This window comes from Lethenteron reissneri, chromosome 26 (assembly GCF_015708825.2).
Source record: "Lethenteron reissneri isolate LAM-NWPU_2019-01 chromosome 26, ASM1570882v1, whole genome shotgun sequence".
Lineage (NCBI taxonomy): Eukaryota > Metazoa > Chordata > Hyperoartia > Petromyzontiformes > Petromyzontidae > Lethenteron > Lethenteron reissneri.
Genome location: NC_083804.1, coordinates 10,992,121 through 11,017,602, shown reverse-complemented (window position 1 = coordinate 11,017,602; position 25,482 = coordinate 10,992,121). Strand labels below are relative to the sequence as shown.

Genomic DNA, 25,482 nt, shown 5'->3' with positions numbered 1-25,482 from the left:
TATAGTTTTTAATAGTTTTATTTTTTGTTAAATGCAATGCCTCACCTGGCAACCTGCCACTGCCGTTCCATAAACAAATGAATGGTCTCGATGCGGTAGCTGTCACCATAGTGCAATCGCTTGGGAAGATTCCACTTCAGGTAGGGTTTAAAGTGCTGCCCTTCTTTCTTGCACTGAAATGTGAGAAACACAATAAACATTGATGTATTTAAAAAATAAAGAATTGGCCCACTACATGCAGACATATTGTACGGGTAAAGTAGCAGCCCTGGAATTGCTTGCTCATTCAACTGCTGGTGGAAGGATTTTCCAGATGTTTTCGACAGAAGTGGGGAGATTAAAATAAGGTTTTCACTGTTTCCACTGTCCACCGGGCAGCTTCATCCAGCTACCTCTGGTTTTCCTGTGTAAATTAAATACATGAAAGGACTATTACTGCATTAGGGGGTGGCAATCTAAAACAATGGTCAGTTAAAGTATCCACAAGTATAAGCTGTATATGCAGTCCTCTGGAGCGGTTGTGCAGTGGATAATGCTCTATATTACTACGAACCCGAGCACCAGAGTTTGATCACTGACTATGGCGCAGAGGTCGCAATCGGGTACTCGATACCCGTACCCTACCCGATACCCGGCTACCCGTACCTGGCCGGGTACGGGTAGGGTACCCGTTTGCGACCCTGGTGCGGCCGGGTACGGGTAAGGGTAGGACGTGAGTCACTGGTGAGTAACCGTTTGTCACTCATTTCCCAACGTCTTGTCTCTTCTCACAATTCAAGTTCCTAGAATCAACCCACCCGCGCCTGCAACATGGCTTCATCCCAGAGGTAGCAATCAGGTACCCGTACCCTACCCGATACCCGGCCGGGTACGGGTAGCCAGGTATCGGGTAGGGTACGGGTATCGGGTACCCGTTTGCGACCCTGGTGCGGCCGGGTACAGGTAAGGAATCAAAACCCGTTTGCGACCTCTATCAATGGCGAGTGATATCTCAACGGGGCATTGCTATCACCGACCCACGCCAACTAGCATGGCGAAGCACTGTATGGTGAAATGACCCCCATGAACGAAATGGTGTAGGGGAGGCCTTCATTCAGCAGTGGAGCGACAGAGTGGCTGTTGATTGCACTGTGTAACAATTATTATTTTTGTTCCTGGGTAGTAAGTGTTATTTTCTAATTGGTTATGCCTCAAAAGTACAGAAAATGGTTATTATTCCCCACAAACTTTGCTTTTGTGAACAGGACAGTGATATTTTGAAATGTACCTATTTTCAATGAGAAAACGTGTGCATTTGTGTCATTCCTTCACATAAAGTCCTGGTTACAAAAGCAAAGTTTGTGGGGAATAATAGCCATTTTCTATACTTTTTAGGGATAAACAATAAAACAAATTTAAACGTACTACCCAGAGACAAAATCGGTTTACTTAGTGTTATTATTCTAACAATACATTTGTTATTTTATTCTTAAGAAATGCCACTTTCTAATACAGTACTGTGCTGCAGTATATATTGATGGGTGTTATTTTCCAGAAGGGACCGACATTTTTTTTTAACTTCAATGTTTTCATGCTTGTAAATTAATTTATGCAACTTACCGTCAGGTTTTTCACAATGCCCTCATTGTCCACTGCAATGGCAACACAAAGTGACAAAGTCATGATTTATCACACAACCTTGACCACAGCAGTATGCATTCTTCTAGAAAAAAAAACATTTCAGGAACAAGAGTCCAATGATCGTGTGCATATACTTAACTCTAGATAAGAAAGAACTTTGAACTTTACGCGCGGACATCAGTAATATAATGTATCACTTAATGGCTTTACAATAACACGTCCTTTTTTCCCCCCATGGCTTGAATTCAAACGAGACCACGGTGGAGTGGTCTGTGCAAAGATTCAGATAATAAGATGAATTTGCCGACCACTTCCTCTTATCCACACAATGGCTCAGATAATGGGAAAACCATTGGGAAATATCCGAGACGCTACCTTTGATCCGTAAACATTCTTCTCATGACACACAAAGTGCTTGCCACAAATTAACCACAATACCTTGTTGATCTCGTCAGCGAACATTAAACCATCATGCCAACTCCGTTAATCCTCGCATGGTTGACAACAAACGAACACACTTACGTTTGTAGTAGTCTTGTGGGATATTTCTTGCACGGATGCGACCATAGGGGCCTTCATAGACATAGATGTTGTTGAGAGACATGTATTGATCTAAAAGCTCCACACGGTCACAGCTTATCTTATCCATCCCTGCCATCACACACGCATACACACACACATGCAACCATTAATAAATGTGCATATGAATAGTCACATGATTTAAGAAGTACTCTTTAAATCATGTGACTGTGATTGTGACAAGTGTACTCCCATGAGTTTTTGGGTTGTGTTACGTGCTGTTTGGTGCGATGCCCAAACGTTTCGCTCCACAAGCTGCGAACTTCTTCCAACAAAGATGTTCACAGCATATGGAGTGAAACGTCGGACATCGTGCCGAACAACACGCGTTAAAACCTGAAAATAATATTGGAGGGCTACACAGCAAAACCGTGAGAACCCAATTCGGTTAAAGAGTGACAGATTAGGAGCACGCATCTAGCATGCAATACAATTCATATTTACACTTAAACATATTGCAGGGTGGAGTGGTGGGTACGGTGGTTAGCACACCGTGCCGTGAACTGGGTGATCTAGCTTCCCAGCCACACCTGGAACTCTCCTTCACAAACCCACTGAGCAGTGTGGTGACATTTGGCCAAACAACCCTGGTGATGCGGTATGGGGAGACCTTCATCCAGCAGTAGACAGGCAAAGGGTGCTAATTTATTATTTATTTTGTTTCTAAAATTACACGAGAGATGCTGAAGAATGCAAATAGCAGAAGCTACACATACATTGGGTATCAAACCCCCTCAATGATCATTTACAGAACGAAATACACACTTGGCCCCGCATTATAATGGTGCTCATGTCTGCTTGCGATACCGTGCCGGCGATGTTTATTCCACAACCTGGTAGTAATTTTATTGACACCAGACGGATGATGGGTTGAATTGCCACCCCCCCTCCACCTCCCTGATTGTGCTTCGTGTGTTTGGCAGAAATAATTAAAGTGTGTTTCATTTCACCGTGATCTGCCACAATCATGATGTTGACACATTGGTGCAAGGCCCTCTGCTTGAGGCCGTCCATCAGCATCCCAATGATGCGGTCCACATCCTGCAGCGCCTCGATCACCTGCAGGGGAGGACAATTTATTGAATCACAGTTGCTACAAGCAGAAGGATCCAGCGCTGTTGACGCACGTAGATAACCGTGCTCATCGGCGGTGGGGTGGGGGACAACAATCTAAACAAAAAAATCAGTTCTAAAGAATAAAATAAATTGTGATTTAATTTATTTTATTTTATACCTACGTGACTTTACCGAAAGAACCAAAGAGTATGGATCCCTGCAGTCACGAAAACTTCAAATCTAGATAGTTCTAAAGAAATACATTTTCAATCGCGATTGTTTAAAAGTACATAGCGCCAGTGGCTTCCTAATATCGCAAGGAAGAACATTCCAGACGGCCGCAAAAGCACATCCAAAAGTGAGCGATGCGGTGACCGCAGTTCATGGGGTACGTAGAAATTGATATGGCTCATGGAAACTTAGCAAGAGAGAATTAAAGAAGAGAATGCCTCGTGCTGGATTATGTCCACGAGCACTATCGTGGCCCCTGCGTTAGGGCTGGACAGAGCCAACGCATAAACTCTCTCAAATTAGTAGAAAAATGTAAAAAAAAAAAAACTTTAAAATTTAACCAGCAAACTGATTAATTCGACACAAATAATTAATAAAAATATGCAATGTAAAGCCATTTGATATGAAGGCATCTGGTATGCTGCACTCACCTGACCACTCACGGGGCCGAAATTGTGACCTTGTCCATCAGGCTGATCTAGATAAAGAGTGTAAAAATCGGGCCTGTACAGAAAGACACAATTTCATAATAGTAATCATCCACTGTTAGATGAAGGTCTACTCGCACAGTCACTAACCATCCGTCTTGCAATGCAACAATCCATTTAGGTTGAAGTATCTTTGTAACACTGAACTTAGTGATGAAAAGCGACATACCAACGTGGCTAGAGAAGACAGTCTTTAATCAGTGTATGTTACCTGCTATGAACAGTGACAAATACAAAGGAGCAAAAGCTGCAAAGTGCACCAAAAAGCGTGCAGAGGTGCGTGTTGGGAAGACGCAGAGAGAGAGAGGAAGGGGGAAAATGTATCTTTGAAATTACAGGATGTTAAATTGAGTTTAAGTCTCTGCACATAAATGAAATCTCGTGACAAAGAGAATGTTATATATAACGAACATTTGGACGGTTCCATAAAACATGTTAAAAGTTTCACATCTTTGTACTGTTCAATTAGCCATTTTTTTATCTCCAAGGCTAAGAGTCTCAAATTAGGAATTTACAAAGATAACTCTGGGTCTTGATCAATGAAAAGAGATTTGGGATTTTTTGCTGAATGTTATATATTTATCATTCATCACAATAAAAACGAAGGTGTTTACCTCTGGTCTTCTGGCAGGTCCAACCATTGGAAAACGACTTTAATCCGATTTTCATACGGATCATTTCTGTAGAAAGAAAGGGTTTTGAAAGTAGCCTTTTAATAAACAGGAGATGAAACAAACCCATTGCGAGTCGTGGAACAGCACTGCCTCTTTTGCAAGGGCAACCTGGGTGACATCAATACACATTTAAGAGCACAATATATAAAAAACATTCACAGTTTAGAAATGTAAACTAAATTTGATGATAAATTATTGCAGAGCCTTGTGAATTAGTCTCAGAAAAAAGGTAAATTACACCTACATGCAGGATAGGAAAAAAGACGAGATTTGGCATGTAGAGGTGAAGGACAACATTGCACAAAATATGACGAAATGCCAACAAACTGGCTTGGGCAGTCCTAAAACATTCAAACAAATAGGCATTCAAAACATTTACGAAAGTTTAGGTCGAAGCCGATTCATAGATTTATAATCCAACTCAGCTATGGTCGGGATTAATTTTAGATGCATTTGGAAGGCCAACCGATTCCAGAAATTAGGGCATTAACTGAAACAATTGCCACGCCAAGCCTAGTTATAAGAAAAGACTCAGATTACATATTATATTGAATTCAGTTTGCTTTTCTTTTAGATTACAACATTTTTGTCTTTTTCCACCTTGCCCCCCTTATTCTGACCACGAATCAATGAGACTTCCCAAACAAAGCCTTGCAATTGCTGGCTACTCACGTGTTGTACTTTGCCCAGTAGTCAGGGTAAGTGTTGTTAATTTTAACGTCAGAACCAGGCCAAAAATAGGTCCCACTCTTCAACCCTTGGTAAGTTACCGTGTTCCATATCTGAAAAGTAACAAGTGCATTTCAAATAAATTAATTCATTACTTTATTAACTCATTCATTGATTGGTTATAGTGAAAGTAAGTGAACATGGCAGGACATGCTTGCTGGTCAACGTTTAAGAATAGTGCGATCAGCTCGTGTTCAACAGCTGCTGGATGGATTGTTCCATCGCTGGGGCATGGGAGATGACGGTGGCATACGTGTGTATGTACGTGTGTATGTATTACGCGTGTATGTATGTACGCGTTTATGTACACATGTATTTTGAACCTCTTTTGCACCATACGTAGCCATTTTGGAGATGCGTTTTCATTTTAGGTATGGGGAGCCTTCATCTAACAGTGGATAAATCACGGATTAGCATCATCATCAGGACTGATCATCAGGACTGATGATGATGCTGAATGGTTGAAGAAGTAACAGTCTTTTATCACATACGCTCCCCGCCCTATATGCGCTCATATTTCAATGTGGAACGATGCATCATTTTACGATAGTAACATTCTACACTATCATTGCACACATTAGGTTATTGTAGGCTGCTGCAGGGCTACACGGTGGTCAGCAGAGAGCAGTACAGCAACATTCTGTGCTTTAAAACTAAAAACTATTTTTTTTTATTTTACCAGGTAAGGCCCAATGAGCTACATAGCTCTTTTTTCAGAAGCGATCTGGCTACAAATGACAGCTCAACGAAGTGGCTTGTCACGTGGTATTGTATAGCAGCCAAATACTCTAAAAGGCATGCTTCTAAATGTCGAGGGGAAAAACGGGAGGACCCGGAGAAAAATCCACACGACCACGGGGAGAACACGCAAACTCCAAATATACAGGTGTCAGGGGTTGAGATCGAATCCAAGACCTGCTGTATACCAGGCGAGATAGTTAACATCTTGCCACCGTGGCACCCTTTATGTGCCAACACATTCATGCTCCCAGCCTTCGCCAACCCACACTGGGACCAGCAGTGACATTTCATCAAATAATCTCACACGTCGTAGAGAGGACCTCATCCAGCAGTGGATTTTTAAAAAAACGGCCGCACGTGTAAAAGGTTCATGTATACTACACAGTCGCTGGAGGCTGCTACATCAACCACAATGGCATAACAAAGGAGCAAATTCTGGAGTTGAATTGTAACCAACCCTGAATTATGACAGGTCGTCGAAACTCGAGGGTGACGAATCCTTCCGTTTCGACCTGTGACTTCCAAATCGTGAGTTGAGATTTTATGGCCAGTGGCTGAGGTGGTTGTACCACGTGTGTGTGTGTGCGTTTGCATGCGTGTGTGTTGTGTGTGCTGTTGTGTGTGCGGCATGTACGGGTTTCCTACCGGCTGGCCGCCCCACCATTTCGGTGTGGCAGATTCTTCATTGCCAAGGGAAAAGTTGGCATTGAATTTCACGTCATATATGTTGTTGTCCACAATCCCATGGGACTCGGGATACATGCCCTGATGTCAGGTTACAAAAACAAAACAATCACAGAAAATTTAATTGGCTGTAGGGTTATCGACCTCGCAGTAATGCAGTTGAATGGCAGAACTGTGAGTTTTAGCATAATATGCGCCGTAATTGCAATTCTTAATTTAATTGTCCAATCATCGGCCGCGTTGCGATATTGAAGTATTACCTCCCAGCGCAAAGGGGGCCTTTCAAGCAGTGTGCACATGGCGAGGCGTAAAAATGTTCCTCGGAAAACACGAACTTCATGCACACATTGATAAATGTCAGACTCCTTGTTTTTAAATCAATGGCGGTCATCTCAAATCAAATTACATTTCCTTTTGTTAGCCAAGTGATAACTGCACTGAGATCTACAATAGCTCATACAAGGCACAATATGGGTCACTTAAACTCTCGATGGGAGTTTGGTACTATTTAATATAATTTGAAGTGCTGTATTTGAAATGAACATTTTTAGGTGTTAATGGGCATGCCCATGTAGGAATAGAGCATACATTGAAATGGTCTGTGAAATACATGTAATACCCCACCGTTTTTAAGAACTTCCATGCACTGGGCCATGACCACCTCTCTCACACTCATCGCACTCTAACCTCCACCACACACTTTCCACTCCAGCAACCAAGGCTGTTTCAGACCCCTAGTCAACCTTTTCGAAGTGGGAGATCATTCATTATGCACTCTGCTCCCTCCATAATCTTGATATCCCTTTCCCTACCCAATTGAAGATTAACTGAGGACGAAAAAAAAAGTCTGGTTTTCCTTTTTTGTGCCAAAACCGTTCCACACCTCTGATTTATAATTTACGAGTGTTACACAAGGCTTGGACGGAAAACTGTTATCCGATCACTGATAGAAGGCTACGTAAAGACGTTGGGTCGACTTACACTGCTTTGCTCACCACCGAATCATTCCAGCCACTCTCTCGCCATCATTCAGTCACTTCCTTGTCAATCTTTTGTCACTGCAACCACCGCCACTGTTCACGTAAACGTCACATCTTAACAACTTCACCAAGGTCAAGGAATCAGATTCATATCCTTTATGCCCATGAAGCCACCATTTGGCAGGACAGAAGATTAATCGTCGTCCTACTCTCCTCGAACTCCCCGACATCATTTATTTACTCAAGTTCCTATCAACCCTGTACAATTCCACAAAATGTATTAATGATTACCTCATATGGCTGCTCTTGGTTGCTGACAATTTTGTATGACACACCTTTAAGCCTATGCTAAATAACCCCGATTTATTTACACACATTTTTGAGTCGACCACCATTCCACAATGCCAATTAGCTGGATATTTTCCTTCCACTGCAGCACATGGTGTCAATAATGTTATCATCATCCATAATGGAGGCCTTCACAAGCCAATACAAGCTATATAAAACAGAAATCACCTCCGTGCTACAGGTGTGAGGTTGGCTTCAAAAAACGGTTCCTCACAACTTCCACAAATATAATGGAAGCTTTCAGGATCGCCAAAGTCAACTCCTGTCACCCACAGCACAGGGCTGACTTGTGTTTAACAGATCTCGCACTGGCTTGTTATGGTTTGCGTAACTTCAATGTATCGCTAATACGTATACAGTCACTCTTTCTGGAGAGCTCTGCCTTTCCTTCACGGGCTTCTTGGTGTGTGTAAGTTGAGTGCACGAGTCGAATCCACAAGAACGGACTTCTCTGTAGTAAATGACCACGAAATAAAGGGCAAACCTTCCCGATGGAGTCGCGTGGCATTGCGATCACACAACACAGCGGAAGCAACGAAATGCTTCCCAGAAGCCCCATGACGATGTGCTGGGATTCTGTCAGCCGAAAGCTTCGCTACAGGTATTTTGGTAGTTGCAAACTTAAAGATAACCTCTCACCTGTAGGCACTGAGGGTCATTTGTGATGAATATTTAAAGTAAACATCAGCTTGAAATGCAAGGTTGAAATGCTGGCCACTAGTTACTTGTATAGTTAAGTACTCTTTGGTTCTTTCGGTAAAGTCACGTAGGTATAAAAAAATATATTTCATTTTATACCTACGTGACTTAGCCGTGGGAAGGGTAACTTCACCTCTCCGACCGTAAACTTAAATAACTCTTCCCTTTTAAATTTGAGTGTGTATGAAGCTTTACTGCATGACACCTAATAAAAAGTGTTAACATTTAACATTATTGACTTAAAGCTTTCGTGACTGCAGGAATTCCTTTTCTTTGGGTCTTTCGGTGAAGTCACAAAGATAGAACAAAATAATAAAAAGAAAGTGAATAAAAAATAATAATACAAGTCACGTGGGTATAATTTATTTATTTTTATTTTATACCCACGTGACTTTACCGAAAGAACCAAAGAGTATGGATCCCTGCAGTCACGAAAACTTTAAATCAAGATTGTATACTTAAGGTTTTGCTTTTATCATAAAGCTTGAAGTGATCTTCAACAGGACGTGACAGAAGGATTCCGAGACATCGGGAAACAACTGGGACCCTCTCTCTCAACTCTCAATGCGACGTCGTGGCGCCAACGCCACAGTGGACAAGCGGAGGTCGAGAGAGATGGGACTCGTACCAGGAGCGTGTGATCGTGTGCGTCGTTTTTAAAAGACCAAGCGAAAAATGCTGCGCAATTATAATTTAACAGGTAAGGCCCATAATGAACAACGATGACATATTTACGGACACCCCGCGTATGCAAAAATCATTACAAAAAACCACTTCAAATAAGCTTTCTACTCTAAGCAAACTAATTTGAGGAAAGCAAACGTTACAATGCCATTAGGCTCAGGTGATTTTATTTGCTCATTGCAGAGCTGTGAAGCTTCATAAAACATCTGCATGTGCGTCACATGTACTTTAAGGGAGGGGTGTTTTACTGTGTAACTTACCGATAAAGTACACAAATAAGCAATATTTACGTTGTAAATTCCATTGTGAAGAGGGCATGAGCAGGAATATAGTCCTAGCACTGACCGTGGTGATGGTGTAGTGGTTGGGGAAGGTCTTGGTCGGGTACATTGCCCTCATGTATGGGGCATGTGTGCCACAGGACCCTGTTCGAATAAACAGATTAGACAGCAGGTTCGATATTCATGATGCACACTCTACAGCCGAGTGTGGTGACACACGTTGGTAACTTGGTGACTCAGGAGTCCGGGGTTGGTGGATTGTGCTATGATCATGAGAGACGCATTGGGAGGTGCATGAAGGAGGGAGTAGAAAAAGTACATTGCTAACCTACTTGTCCAGAATAAAGTTTTTGTTTTCGGTAAGTTCGCGTAAATATAAATGCGTCATTAAACCCGCCACCACCGGAAACAGCCAATTAGTAAGTGTCTCCCTGCTTATGTTAATGTGTGGCAGTGTTCATCTCTGTTGGTGACTCTGAGCTAGTGATTAAAATGATACTTTCCTATGACAGGGGCCAGTCTACACATAGGACAGCCACTTTGTTGGAACTCATTCAACTGATCCTCACCACGATGATGGCTCAATCCTCAACATTGATTTGCGAGTCGAGAGCTTTAGCCACGGTACCATCTGGCTGTACGGCGTCGTTGGCTCTTGATAAAATGTTTCGAGGGTGAGGCAAATTATAAAGTGACAGTAACTCACTGAGCTTCTGCAGGTTGGGCACAAGAGCGGACCAGGTCTGGAGGTACTCGGCACGGAAACCATCCAGGGAGAACAAAATGAGAGGCTGCCTCTTGAACCTGCGACATCAAACATGGCACAGAGGGTAAGATAACTCTCTTAATCTACCGACAGCAGTGAACAATGATCAGTATATTTTGATGTAAAGCCTTCGTGACTGCAGGGATTCATCTTCTTGGTTCTTTCGGTAAAGTTACGTGACTTTACCGAAAGAACCAAGAAAATGATCAGTATGGTCCTCCAATGTGTTTTTTGGTTGTACCACGTGTTGTTCAGCATGCTGTCTGATGTTTTGATCCACGTACAGGATGCTTCTTTAGGAGCCAAATTTCGTTTCATTGTGTAAAATAAAAATAGAACTGAATTCGGTCCCTGAGGAAGTTCCAGGATCATGGAGCGAAATAACAGATATGGTGGCAAAGAACACATGGTACAACCTGAAAGCACATCTGAGAGCTGTGCAGCACAACTGTGACAACATATGCTTTCGTAACTATCGCTATCACACAAGTCTTGTTTTGCAGAGCCTGTTGTACATCGCGAGAGCTGTTAAGCGGCAGTTTAAACACGGTTATAGCCATGGGAAGGGTAACTTTACCTCTCCAACCGTAAACTTAAATAACTGTTGTCTTCTAAATTTGAGTGTGTATGAAGGTTTACTGCATGACACCTAATAAAAAGTGTTAACATTTAACATTATTGCCTTAAAGCTTTTGTGACTGCAGGAATTCATATTCTTTGGGTCTTTCGGTGAAGTCACGTAGAACAATAAAAGAATAAAAATAAAGTGAATAAAAAATAATAAAAATATCACGACCTTTTGATGGCAACACAAGCAATCGTCATCAGGTGAAAAAAGAGGGGGGAAAGCTGCTGAGGCAGGCTGTTTTAAAGGTTTGAAATGGGTGTAGCCCAGCCCAAGGGTCATGAAACGAAGTGGGTGGGGCTAGTGGTGTTAAAGTGAGAGAGATTAGCATGTTAATGTATTCTTATTTTTTATATTCACTTTATTTTCATTATTATTTTATTTTTCTATATACGTGACTTTACCGAAAGACCAAATAACATTTAACATTATTTACACGAAAAAATGTTCAGGTCCAATGGGCGCTTTCCATGATTGTTTTGTACAATGAAAGTGTATAACAAACCTTTTCTCGTATAAATATAAAGTGAACAACTAAATACATCTTTTTTAAAACTAACTTTTTTTTAATCTCACTGTCGAACAGAATGTTTTAGATATTTCCCCCCTCTTTACACTACACACAAGTGTTGTATCTTCCATCGTGTTACCTTTTCTATTAATGTCCCCTACCCGATCTCTCTCTTTCCTCTATTCTTCCTTCTCTCTCTCTCTCTCCTACGTCTCTGTCACTCCTTAGCCGACAGCTGGAGACTGCTACGTGTAACTTTGTTATATGTCGGAAATGTGTAAACAGTTTTTGTGTTTCTGTATGTTGTTGAAATATAAAAATGTATTTGACATAAAATAAAACAACAGTGCAGACATCATTATGAAAATTTCCAATGCAAGTATTGAAATTATGCATCCTCACCCCGCGGGACATTTTGGAGTGCTAAGATCTTCACAGGGTTCTGCCACCCACGTTTTGGCACCTGTCCATTATTGGGAGGACACGGGAACAAAAACCACAAATTACTTAAGAGCTCACATTTTAAATATATATACATACACCGTCGTATGCATATGTCCACAGTTGAAATGTGTACAGAAAGTGTGGGATTTAAACCACAATAAAAACAAATATAACAAAAGTGAGGGGGTTTGCGTCGGGAAACAAAAAAATACTTTTTCATGAGCCTACAAGAGCTGCGAGCTATGCAATGTATGAAGTGCTGCAACGGTCAATCAATTAAACCGATTCATCAACGATAAAGAATCGATGCTGGAGCGGTATAATGGTTGCACGCTCGGCTTGCAACCCGGAGGTCGCCGGTTTAATCTCCTGACGCAGGCCATTTGAAACAACGCTTGAACGTTTCTTATATCCTCCCGACTCTGTCCACCCAGCAGTATAAATGGTTATGCCACAGTTAGCGTATTGGTAGGTTACGTCTAGATTAGAAGTTTTCGCGACTGCAGGGATCCATACTTTTTGGTTCTTCCATTAAAATCACGTAGGTATAAAATTAAATAAATTAAATCACGACGTTCCGGGCGCAACACACGTGTCCGTCATCACGTGGGACAACCACAGCAAGAAACAACCACAGCAAATGTATTGCTGTGGTTGTCTCACCTGTGTTGGTGGGTAATCTCATCTCTTCCAAATTGTCTGACCGGCGTAGCAGAGATGGCCAAAATACCCTCTAGAGGGGCTCTCTAGAGTTCCCTCCGGTAGAGGCCCTTCTGCCGGCAGCCATCCTGGCCCCAAAGACACGGGGAACTCAGTGCAGCTCAAACTCATCTTGAGCCTCGTGTGTGGAAATAGTTTTTATGCAAATAGTCTGCAAATTGTATGCTCATTTTTACACAAATACTAGATTTGTATTTCAAATAATGTGAATTAACCAGTTATTTCCAGCCTACAATGATGTCACTATACACGAGTTGTCCTCTGTTAGTTTCTGTACGTGTTTATGTCGAATTTCTTTCGAACCGTACGTAGCCCACCGTGCTTATCGGAGTTGCGATGGGGAGGATGGGGAAAAAACAAACTCGGTACAAAAAGCAGTTCTAAAGAACTCCCGTGCATTAGTTATTGCCTTGGAAACGTTTTGCGATTCTCACTCCATGTGTGCTTCCACCCAGCCAACGTTGCATTACCTTTACAGGTGGTCATGTAGTTGGTACAGCAGTCCTTCTTTTCCATGCAGTCATCAGAGCAGTGGCAGCTGCTGTTCGCAAGTCGCTCCTCCCCACAACGAATCCGCGTGCATTCCCAGGATGTCACTGTGACAACGGCGTGGCAGTAGCAGCCAGACACAATTATAATCAGACGCACAGACGTTCAAATACATCAAAAACGAACAAGAAAAGTCCTGCACATTTGTGGATTTTGTAACACTCTCCAACATGTTTGCCCTCAGAAGTATTTAATCAGCGATAATACCATTACATTAAGAGCTGTACAACTAGACAATGTCACACGGTGCATGGCATGTGATGTTGAGCGATGACATCGCACGTCATGACATCACTTAAGGGCAACGCTTTGATCAATGTGGCCATTTTTGTAGCGGACAAGTCCCAAACCGCAACACAACTTACATTAACATTTAAATCATCATGGATGAACTTTCTGAGAATCGTCATGACCCCACGTTACAGACAGACAAATAGAAAGTGTTATATATGTGTAAGGACAATACGGGGCCTAGTGGCCGCAAATAATGATTGCAGCGATGAGGACAGGCAGGGTCAAGTAAGGTAACTGGGTGAGAAGTCAATGTGAGGGGTAGAGCTGGAACCCCCTGGGGCGTTATAGTGAGGCAAAGGAGAGTCTTAGTGAAAATGGGGCGTGGCAGAGCCGAGGGGAAATAAAAGGCAACGCGGAGCGGGGCTCGGGGCTGCTGTGGGGGATTCGGGGTCCGGACCGTCGTCGCTGTCATCACGGTGGATCGCCCTCGTCGTCTTGGAAGGCTGGGAAAGAAGTTATATGTCTTCGCCGTGGCTACTACATCGACGACACCTATATAGTCGAGTCAGCTATGTAGTGAACGTCGTGTAGCAGCTACGTAGAGTCACGCAGTTGTATATAGTCAACCTGCGTCCACCTGATAACATGTCATCAAGACGGGTGGACTGTAATATATAATATATATAACTTAAGCAAGACAGCATCTCTGAGTGCTACATTACATATGTATATAATAAAAATGCAATACACTGGAAGGCATACGTACAGGGCAGCAGGCATAGGTCGTAGTAGTCTGGGCAGCAGTTGCCTGCGTCCTCGCAGGAGGCGTCGCACACGCAGTCGAGCGACGCTGGCCGGCTTCGCCCATTGCAGCGGCCTTGGCAGGACTGCGCGGGCAGCTTCGGGGTGGCCTGCGAGGACGACTGGGAGGACTCTGCCACTGTCAAGAAGCCGTACAACAACGTCAGCTCCAGTGTCAAAGGCTCAACATGCAACGGAGACAAAAACGAATACTTTACGTATATTGAATGCAATTTCTGTTGAAAATAAACATGTCAATTTGGTATTTATCGACGAGTAGATTTGTTCACCGATTGACTTCATACTCTTACAAATGTTGAGGCGTGGAACCACGCGGAGACGGAAGTTCGTGTAAGGGCTTTCGCCGTTCATTAACAAGGTTTAACACTCGGCTCACACCAAAGGTAGGTGTTCGCTATGCTCGGTCCTTCCCGTGGACCCCCAGGCTCTCCTCGTCCTAACCTCGGCTACCCCTTGGGCTCTCTCACTCGGGTCGGGACGGGGGTTCAGCCAACACCGTCCGGTCACGAGCGGGAGAGACCTCCTTCAGCCGATCCGCACCCCGAGCTCCCACAACGACCTCGCCTTCATCACGGGGTCCCCCCTTAAGTACTCCCTTGCGCGGCTCCTTCCCTTTTCTCGGACCAGCCCCCATTCTTGAGGGTGTCTCCTTGCAGTGCCCATGACATGACGTCATCACACCTTACGGTGCCCATGACATGACGTCATCACACCGTACGGTGCCCATGACATGACGTCATCACACTACTCCTCTACACAAATGTTCGGCAACTTTACCATCATTTTTATTGTGAAAACCCTTTACGATTGCACCAGATTGGTTGTTTCCTCTAATATAAAGTGAAAATTAGCTACCATGTTGCAAGACAGAATGCTTCGATTTTCATCACAATGCTCAGCTTTTGAACTCCCTCCGATTATCCCTTTTGCAAAGTTCGCATAACCTCGCTCAATTCTAGAAGTGTGTTGGTTCAGGCTTTTGGATTGCTCCTGCTAATAGTTACAGCCCCTTTGTGTGTGAACTGCTGCATGAAGTCCATGTTGGGATTATTTAATCGTAATTCACTACGCTGGTCAGTGCAGGTTGGTGAAGGGGAGGCCCAGGAACCGTCAGATATCACTTGCCACTGATGTTAGCCATTAACAGGAATCAAATTATATTTTGGCAGTGGTGCATTTTTTATTCCTCGGTCAGTTATATTTTTTTATAACACAGAATTTGTTACAATATAAATGTTATTTTAAAAATGTTACATTATGTTAAAAAAACTACTCAAAATAAGGTACGAATCTAAAACTACTGCGGAAACTACAAATTAACACATTCTATCCTCTGTTAAGCTTTTTTCTACATGCATGATCTATCAGAGCTCTCCTAAGTGTTTTCCTGTTTGTACCACGTGTCGTTCGGAGTCAAGGTCCGACGTTTCGCTCCACGTGCTGGAAGCATCGTGCCAAGCAACGCACGGCACACCCTGAAGACACATCGGAGAGCAATAAAGCACAACCGCGAAAAACTATGCCGTTGACTGAAAGTGTTTGTGATAGATAACACAATGTGTATATGTACACCGCATTCACATTTTTTAGATTGAGGCGAGTGGGTCTTTAACTGTGTTGGGTGCCTTACCTTTATTTTTATAGTGGTTTAACTGTACTCCAAGACCAAGTCCCAAACTCAATGTTACCACCACAAGACATGCAGCAAGCACCTAATGGGGACAATCGATAATTTGAGTCTTAACGAAGCAGAAGATTAATTCAGCATTGTCATTGCTTAAACCCTACAAGCCTTAGCCATACAAGTGTAATGCGGGCGTAAATGGGCGGGGCGGATATGACGATCCGAGAGGGAGGAGTCAGGGTGACGTGGGGGAGAAGTTATAGCGGGGAGACAGGAAGCTATCTGGGTCAGTCGGGGGAGTGAAGGGTGGTGAACATGTTGGGTGGTCGCCGTGCCTCAGCCTGGTGGCTGAGGGGCTCATGACGGCGCCAGCCAGCGGGGTGGAAGAGAGAGTGGAGGATTGAGGTAGGAAGTGGCGAGATAGCCACAGAGGCCACGAAGGGCTGAGGTAGGAAATGGCGAGATAGCCACAGAGGCCACGAAGGGCTGAGGTAGGAAATGGCGAGATAGCCATAGAGGCCACGAAGGGCTGACATGGGGAGGTGGCGAGATCGCCACGCACGGAGGAACAGGGAGCAGCGATGGAGCTGCTGGGGGAGCAGCCAGAGGGCTGTACCAAGAGCCTGCAGCGGAGCTGCAGGAGCGTGGAAGGCTACGGGAGCGAAGGCAGATGTGGGGCTGCCAGGGAGAGAGTCTCAGGAGGAGTGCCGTGTGGGAAGGAGAACGCGAACCCCAAATAAAGGACACGGAGTCAGAGAGAAGTGTCTGAGTCCTTTTATTACACTGGAGTCAGAAGTGAAACGGCATCTCAAAACAACTGAGAGAAAGAAGAAAAAAATATTCCTGCTACATCATCCGACGACGACGACCTTCCTCAGACAGTGGACCTGCCTGCGATGGAAGAGGAGATCCGTTCTGGAACGAGTACGGGTCCGGGTGAGCAAGGTGTCGCCGCGTCGGTGGACTTGTCTGTGCCGGAGGATGCCAACTTACGATGGAGACAGATGGTGATGCAGATGGGGACCTTGAAAATCGTGCTGGCGCGACTGTGTGAGTTCACCACGCCGAGGACGACGTCGGGGAGGCCCGGTGGTGATCCGCAGGCCTCTGCCTTTCCTGCGCTGCCAGCGCCATTGCCACGTGGCACGAAGACGCCATCTTGGGCGTGGCAGGGGAGAAACGGCGGGAAGCCGCCATCTTGTCTTCACCGCGGCGGGAGGACGCCGCCATCTTCAACATCGCGGCGGAGAGGCAGCCTTGCGCTGCCATCTGGAGGTGCCGCGGGGTGAGCAGCCTGCTGTGAGCTGCTGTTTTTCGAGGGGGTGCTGCGAGGAGAAGACGCCGATGCTGCAGCTGCTGGGGCGGGAGCTTCCCGTCCTGGTTCGGGTGCGTGACAACGGAGCCGTCAAGTCGCCGAACGAGTTCTGCGAGGCGTCTCAAGTTGCCACCCTGCCGTCCTCTTCTTGCTGCAGCCCCGGGCGAGTCATAACGATACGCACCCGGCCTTAACACACACCTCACTCATCTTTCGAGGGCCGGGGGGGGGCTATTTTGGTTTTCTCTTATGACTCGATTGTGCGGAGCGCGGTTCGGACTGTCTGTATGTGTGTGTAATAACGATGAACGCGCTATCTGCTTGTTGCTTGGTGTCAATATAAGTGTGTGCGTGTGTTGAGAATGGACGGAGAGTCTGCTGTATTTGCTGAGTGTCAAATTGTGTGTGTGCGCTGCTGCGTGGAGTTGTTATCTTGATGGTGAAGTTAATTATTAACTTGGGAGCGTCGGGTATCTTGCGCTGTATTATTTGTGGGTTACCTTGTGTGATGGGCTTAATTGGAAAAAATATATATATATTTTTTTTGGTGTATTGTGCTGCGAGGTGCTGTGTGCGATGCGATTGTTGCAAGAGAGAATAATTGTGTTGTTGCTGCAAAGTTACGACAGGATTAATGGTGTGTTGGTTGCCTGCAGATCTGCTTGCTATTGTGCTTAAATGTGCGCGTGTGATCGCGATATGCTGATTGCATGTGCTGTTATACCGTTCTGTATGGTTATGGGGTGCGATGCAGTGGTTGATTATTGGAATTGGGATTGTTATTATATTGTGCGTACCTGTTGGAAATTGGTAACAAATTCGAGGGGGACCCAAATAATTGGTTGTATGGTTGTTGTGCACACGAGATTGCGTGTATATTATAGAGGGGGACCCTAAAATTCGGTTGTATTGGTGTTGTGCACACGAGATTGCGTGTATATTATAGAGGGGGACCCTAAAATTCGGTTGTATTGGTGTTGTGCACACGAGATTTCGTGTATATTATGGGTAATTGCGCTTTTTGAGAGAGAGAGCGCGCTTTGAGGGTGCGTGATGACGCCGTTGTGGGTGTCTCAAAGGTTAATGCTAATGGGACCGTAAATTGGCGCCAAGTGGCGTCAGCGTATTCGGTTGATCGCATGCAGCCACGAGTTGCTTGGCGAGTTGGGTTGTGTAACTAATGTGGTTGGTAAAATATTGGTTAAAAATTCCACGATATGACAGCTGTGCGCAGCAAGCTGGGGCTGTGCGTCTATCGTTGGTGGGGTTGTTATAATGTGACGGGAGATGCGTCTTGTGACCCCCAGCTAAGGGAAGCTGGGGTGCACGAATGGAGAAAACTGGCCACGTGTTCGCACGTTGGGCCGCCATTTTGCGCGCACGCGGGGTATGGCGACGATGCGCTTTGCGGAAAGGGCCGCCATTTTGAGTGCGCGCGAGATATTGCGCGAACGCGCTGGGCGAAGGGGGACGCCATTTTGAGCGCGCGGGAAAAACCGGGGTGGGGCAAATATTCCATCTGTTATGCCTGCCATTGTTGATTGGGTGATGCACGAGTTGTGGTCACATCGGGCTATGGCTGATGGCTGACCTGACAGCCCGGAGGCGAAACCTCCGTGGTATGTCTTAAATTAATGGGCCATGTGCTCATATGGCTCGGGGAGTCATGGTTCAGTTGTGCGGTGGCAGACTGAACCTGGTGTGCCGGGGGCTCACGGGATCTGGGTTAGGGTGTTATTGTCTCTATAAGAGAACATTGCCCCGTGGGGGGAGTACAGGGGGTCTGGCATTGCTGGGGGATGAACCTTCCCTGGGCTATAAAGCATCGGACTATACGAGGCTGGTGTGTGTCCATCTCTGATGGGATAGTAAGGGAGGAGCGTGGCCGAGTTGCTGCTCATCCCCGAAATTGCACTAGCTGAGAGTATGGTCAGTGGATGTTGCTGTGGGTTGACGACCACGGTGGGGGTTAGGGCGAGTTAAACATTACCGCTGGGGAGCGTGGCTCTCTCCACGCGAGGGTGTGCGATTAGGCGTTTTGTTGGGTTGCTGAGAGTGACCGTGGGTACATGCTGTGTACGTGCGATGTCTGTGCTGGTCCTCAAGGGAGGACTGCTGGTGGGTAAGAGCAGAAAATTTTGTTGTTGTTGTTGTCACGTGTAAATAATATTGTTGTTAAAATGTAAATACTGGGGCATCCATTGCGTTATTTTGGGTATTTATGGGGAGTTTTTTTTTTAAGCGGGCTGGATTTACATCATCTCCACTACCCTGAGGCCGGGTGGCTGTCGTGTACGACATGCGGATGTGCGTTGTTGTGCTGTGCCTCAGGGGATTGGATTCTCCTTCTCGTCACAGATTCTTCAGCTCCCGTCGCACTGGGTGTTACCTGGTGTGCTAGCTGGATGAGGACTTGAAGGAGCAATTGAGCGCCGTTCGTCGTTCTGCTCTACCACTTGCTCTTTGACGTTGGACTTGAGCCGAGCGGATGGAACTGCAACATGGACACGCACTAAAACATCACATTTCTGGGTTGTGCGCGTTGGCCGTTCTTGCGTGTCAGTTGCCGTTTTTGTTCATTGTGCCATTCTTATTCTTGTTGATGTTGCGCGGAGGACAGGCCGGTGTTCTGTTCCAGTTCCTGATACCTCCCCTTTCGTTGCTTGTGTTGTTGTTGTTATAATCTCCGTTGTGTCTGGGGGACTCCCGATTGTGATGCCTTCGCCCGCATTATTTTGTTCTGTTTCAGCCGAGGACGGCTGGGATTTTCTCTACGGGGGAGGGTAGTGTAATGCGGGCGTAAATGGGCGGGGCGGATATGACGATCCGAGAGGGAGGAGTCAGGGTGACGTGGGGGAGAAGTTATAGCGGGGAGACAGGAAGCTATCTGGGTCAGTCGGGGGAGTGAAGGGTGGTGAACACGTTGGGTGGTCGCCGTGCCTCAGCCTGGTGGCTGAGGGGCTCATGACGGCGCCAGCCAGCGGGGTGGAAGAGAGAGTGGAGGATTGAGATAGGAAGTGGCGAGATAGCCACAGAGGCCACGAAGGGCTGAGGTAGGAAATGGCGAGATAGCCACAGAGGCCACGAAGGGCTGAGGTAGGAAATGGCGAGATAGCCATAGAGGCCACGAAGGGCTGACATGGGGAGGTGGCGAGATCGCCACGCACGGAGGAACAGGGAGCAGCGATGGAGCTGCTGGGGGAGCAGCCAGAGGGCTGTACCAAGAGCCTGCAGCGGAGCTGCAGGAGCGTGGAAGGCTACGGGAGCGAAGGCAGATGTGGGGCTGCCAGGGAGAGAGTCTCAGGAGGAGTGCCGTGTGGGAAGGAGAACGCGAACCCCAAATAAAGGACACGGAGTCAGAGAGAAGTGTCTGAGTCCTTTTATTACACAAGTATGCATTAAAATACACTACTTAAAATGTGTCAAAATGCAGTTCACTGCCAATAGAATTAGGGCCACTTTGTGAGATGTTTCCAGTGGCATGCTATTGACAGACTGGGGTCCACCACAGTTATGTGGAATTTCCACCACTGGATTATGAATACCAAAGGAGATAAACTCCTGTTTGTGTGTCCGCATTAAATCATGGGAGCTATGAGCGCATCACAACAAAGACTCGATGGCCCCTATCATAAACAAGTTGCCACTCGCTACATCATGGTACCACACTCAACAAAGATCTCATGTTAAGAGTTATAATAAAACAGTATCGAGGCTTCAAAAAATAAGAAAAGAGAATAAATGGAATGACATAAGCCAATAGGAGGCTGGTACAAAATGTACAAAGATGCAGGATTCTTCGATTTTGAGAAAAAAAAAAACGCAGATCAAACACTGTTACCATCAGTGTTCTTGCATTGCCATATGAAAAGAACAAAATGTAGAGGTCATCTATGCAGGAGGTGGATTGACGGCATTAAGGAGGACTAAACAGAGAACAATATGGGGCAACAGGAAAGCGATCGCCATGACCAGAGAAAGGGAGGAGTGTACAATTTCGTCTGGCCTCGTCGTCAGACATGACGTGACGGTTGAAAGTTAGTGTTTTGCACGGGGTAGGACATCTTGAAAAAAACTTTCCAACATATTCTTTGGTTCTTTCGGTGAAGTCACGTAGATAGATTTTTTTAAAAATAAAAGCAAAACGAACCCCACGACGTATCGATCGCAACACAAGAAGCGGTCTTCATCAGGCGGAGAGATGAAAACCGCTTGTGTTGCGATCGAAACGTCGTGGGTTGTTTTGCTTTTATTTTAAATTAATTTTATTTTATTTTCTATCTACGTGACTTTACCGAAATCACCAAAGAATATGAATTCCTGCAGTCACGAAAGTTTTAAGTCAAAACTATCCAACAACAAGCGGTCGCGCCACTGTGACTATCACGATGGTTGTTTTCTCTTCCTGGGAGCTTAATTGCCCACGTCAAATCAAAGTGATGGCAGTGTGCGAGAAGAGTCAGTGAAGCGGTGAGGATTGTGACGTGCCACAATGCCACAACATGGCATGGTGCGCGTAATATCAAAACAACTTCTCGGAGTGGCAACATTCGCTTTGCACACGTGTGTACGTGACGGCTTAACTGGAGTTCCAAATGTGAGTTGATCGTGTGTAAATTTATAAACAAATAGCCCTCCTACAAATATGTTGTAATTCACTTGCTCTGGAAACCGGTTCACATTAGAAAACTTTTGTTATACAGTATTATTTTAAAGTGGTTTAACACCATGCATTTGCCAATCCTCCATGTTGATTAAAAGTGTGACTTCAGCCAACCGGCCAATGCCATTCTAATTATTTTGTGATACTGCATTGGCAGTGGTGGACAAGGACAAATAAAAGAATTCTACAAAATCATCGATAATATTGTGGTTAACCGTCACACCATGGCAGCATCCACACATCGATCGGCAAGTGTTTCTTCATAACGTGCACTTAACTTGCTCTTTGCACCCTTTGCTAAGAAGCGTGGAGAGGTGGCCTGTGGCCAGATCAACCAGAATACGCTCCAAATAGTCAACAAACTAAACACACAAAGCCGTTCAAAAAAGAAAATTCTATCTCGAGAACTCAGAAGCTGAGAAGGTTTCAGCCTGGATAATGATTGGATGTGCGATGACCATTCGCAAACAGATAAATTCACATTCGTCATGAACGTTGGCTTAAAAAAAATATCGCCGACGTTTTAGGAATTGGCACTTCATCGTGGATAAATCAAACTATTTTAAACATTTTTTTACCAGGTAAGGCCCACTGAGCTATATATCTCTTTTTCAGAAACACCCTGGGCACAAATGATCGCTCAAAATAGTGGCTTATCATGTAAAAATGTATTGCAGCCAAATCCACTAAATGCACGCTTCTCAATGCGAAAGGAAAAATCGGAGGACCCGGATAAAAATCCATGCGACCACGGGGAGAACGTGCAAACTGCATTAGCTTTGGGGTCGAACCCATGATCCCCTGTATACTAGGCGAGGTGGTTAACATCTCGCCACCGTGGCGCCCATAAATGATGCTATCCACTTTCATTTGTGTGTTATGAAGAATGGCCATTGCCCAAAACTTCGCCGATTAAATGTGTTCATTTTAAGGCAGTGCTGCAGACGAATGTGTTGATATTTTTGGTTGTGAATTGTCCTTGTGCACCATTGCCAACAACAGCAGCATCACAGGTTCCCATGAGCGTCTGCGCAGCTGCGCTATGTCATGGCAGCAGAGGGCAGTGCATCTCAATCCACGACTGTACAGCAATATGCTTCTGTATTCCCACATCTGTTGCTTCTCACCGTCACCAACCCGCGCTGATCAACATGATGAAGTACGTATGGCTCAATGACGCCCACGCGACCCGGAGCGTCGTGGGCGGACCCCAATCCAACAGTGTGTTTACAAATTGACGTGTCCATATTCACGGGGAAAGTGCATACGTGGAACTACAGCTGGGAGACAGAAAGAGCAAACATGGCCACGGAACACAGGCAGGTTGTGACATCGTATCGAGTGTGAAGAGAAGGTGCGTGGGCTTGAGCAGGACACACATCCTGGCTAGAAGGGTTAAATAAGACAATGAAAGATGGGAAGCCATTCATCCTGCGGCGGATAGATCCTGGCTACTGTTGATGAGGATGACTGAACACATACTCTTCTACAGAGTGGCCCAGGTGTCTTATGAACCCCCCCCCCCCACCCCCATTGCATTCTCTGAAACGTAATATACGGGTGTGTAATGTAACGTAAACGATATAAAATAAAATAAAAAGTTAGGGGGTCACAATTAATTGGGATTCACAAAAAATCTGCACCACCCTGCACATTGCATTGACTCAATTGACAGCGGAGTCCATCAGGTGAGCGCAGGGAACTCGCTCGCTGCACGTGCGCGCACGCTCCAGGCAAGGCGCTCATCAACGACGCGTCTCATGATGAAGTACTCGAGACGACCTTTCCCATTTACAGTCAAGCAACTCGCGCCCTGTCCATACTTCAACGTACTGGTCACGCGGTGGAGGGGCGGGGGGGCAGTACCGGCTCCCATATCACTCGCCAGCGATTATTAGCCGTAGCTTTGATTCAAATCCATAACGCGGTGCGCTAATCACAGCGCCACCGCTCCACCCCCATGCCTCTGTACTCACCAGTACACCAATCTTGTAGGGTCGAACCTTGTCCTTGGTCGGCGTCACCGATTGGTAATCGATTTCGTCCAATGGCAGCATCGAAACCGAATCACAGCTTCTCAACAACAACAACAGCAGCAGTGACAACAACAACAGCAGCAGCAGCCCCAACGACAAAACAATACTCAGCAAACACGCATCTCAAATCGGTCAGCTCTGCGGCTTCTCTCTCTCCGTCTCTCCACAATCTGTCTCCCCTCCCTCGGTGTCCTCACGTTACTGCTCTCCCCGCGGAGGTTATGCGGCATGAACCCTGCCCGCAACACCCTCCCCCACACCTGCCCCGCCTCCGAAACCTTTGTGCTTCCGACAAAGACAAAGTTCCCCCGTATAGCCTCAACAGACTTTTTTGGGGGCAGGTGCTGTTAGGGAGCACATTTGAAGGCTGGCACGGCACACAAGGAGGTGCGCTGGCCAGCACCACGCCCGGCCGCCTTTGTCTCCCCAGTGGCGATGTTTACATACCGTGCCAAGTACTCATTTGAGACCCTGGACGGGTTCAAATAATAATCCACACACATCCACACGATAAATACTGACACGCACACACACCTGCCCTACTGCACACATGTATGCACATGCGAGCTTGCAGGAACAGAGAAATTCCACGTGCAGTCAAATACGTAGAACGCTGGGAAAAGTGCTCTTAGCAAACACCTATTTATTCTGTATTCAGTATCCAGGTCGGCCGCCTTTGTCGCCCCAGTGCCGATGTTTTCACAGCGCACCCAGGTACTCGTTTAAGGCCGAGTATTGCGTGAACTTGGAATTCCCACCAGGACCGGTTCGGAGACTACTCGGACTGATGGGTGATCTCCGAGCATCACAACTCAGGGCAGGTTCGCGGCGCCCGAAAGCCATCGATTAACTGAACGAAACTGGATTTGAAGCTTTCGTGACTGCAGGAATCCATACTCTCTGATTCTTTCGGTAAAGTCACGTAGGTAGAAAAAATTATAATAATAAAATAACACGTTTCGGTCGCAAGACAAGCGTCCTGTCATCAGGTGAGAAATAATGATCTGCCGTTGTGGCTTTATGTAGGCACGGGAGGGGGGGGTGGGTATAGTCGTGGCTGCGGGTGGTGGTTTGGCAGCTTTAAAAGCAGGGTTTCTATCATTTCTAGCCTCTCCTCACTCCCTTCACCTTTAGAGCGACTCCTCGCCGTTCGGCATGTAATCTCAAGTCGTTACACACTGCATGCGCTACGGCACGCGTGACACACGCGTGACACACGCGTTCACACACACACACGTTCACACGCGATCACACACACACACGTTCACACGCGATCACACACACACACACGTTCACACGCGATCACACACACACACGTTCACACGCGATCACATACACACGCGTGACACACGCGATCACACACACACGCACGTTCACAC

The 25,482-nt window shown here is 45.8% G+C and overlaps 1 protein-coding gene across 1 annotated transcript in view; it reads right to left on the bottom strand.

The window, feature by feature from the left end:
- LOC133347668 (venom phosphodiesterase CdcPDE-like) overlaps positions 1-24,316 on the bottom strand; it is a 37,197-nt gene extending 12,881 nt beyond the window's left edge. The window contains exons 1-15 of the mRNA XM_061560141.1: positions 24,044-24,316; positions 16,096-16,177; positions 14,410-14,583; positions 13,331-13,456; positions 12,099-12,159; positions 10,501-10,598; positions 9,859-9,938; positions 6,764-6,883; positions 5,321-5,430; positions 4,589-4,654; positions 3,918-3,990; positions 3,150-3,258; positions 2,143-2,271; positions 1,600-1,631; positions 46-173 (exon numbers count right to left, since the gene is read on the bottom strand). Of these exons, the coding sequence (XP_061416125.1) occupies positions 46-173; positions 1,600-1,631; positions 2,143-2,271; positions 3,150-3,258; positions 3,918-3,990; positions 4,589-4,654; positions 5,321-5,430; positions 6,764-6,883; positions 9,859-9,938; positions 10,501-10,598; positions 12,099-12,159; positions 13,331-13,456; positions 14,410-14,583; positions 16,096-16,177; positions 24,044-24,124 (1,469 nt within the window). The 5' untranslated portion in view covers positions 24,125-24,316. The remainder of the gene's footprint in view (positions 1-45; positions 174-1,599; positions 1,632-2,142; positions 2,272-3,149; positions 3,259-3,917; positions 3,991-4,588; positions 4,655-5,320; positions 5,431-6,763; positions 6,884-9,858; positions 9,939-10,500; positions 10,599-12,098; positions 12,160-13,330; positions 13,457-14,409; positions 14,584-16,095; positions 16,178-24,043) is intronic.
- Positions 24,317-25,482: the final 1,166 nt, after the last annotated feature.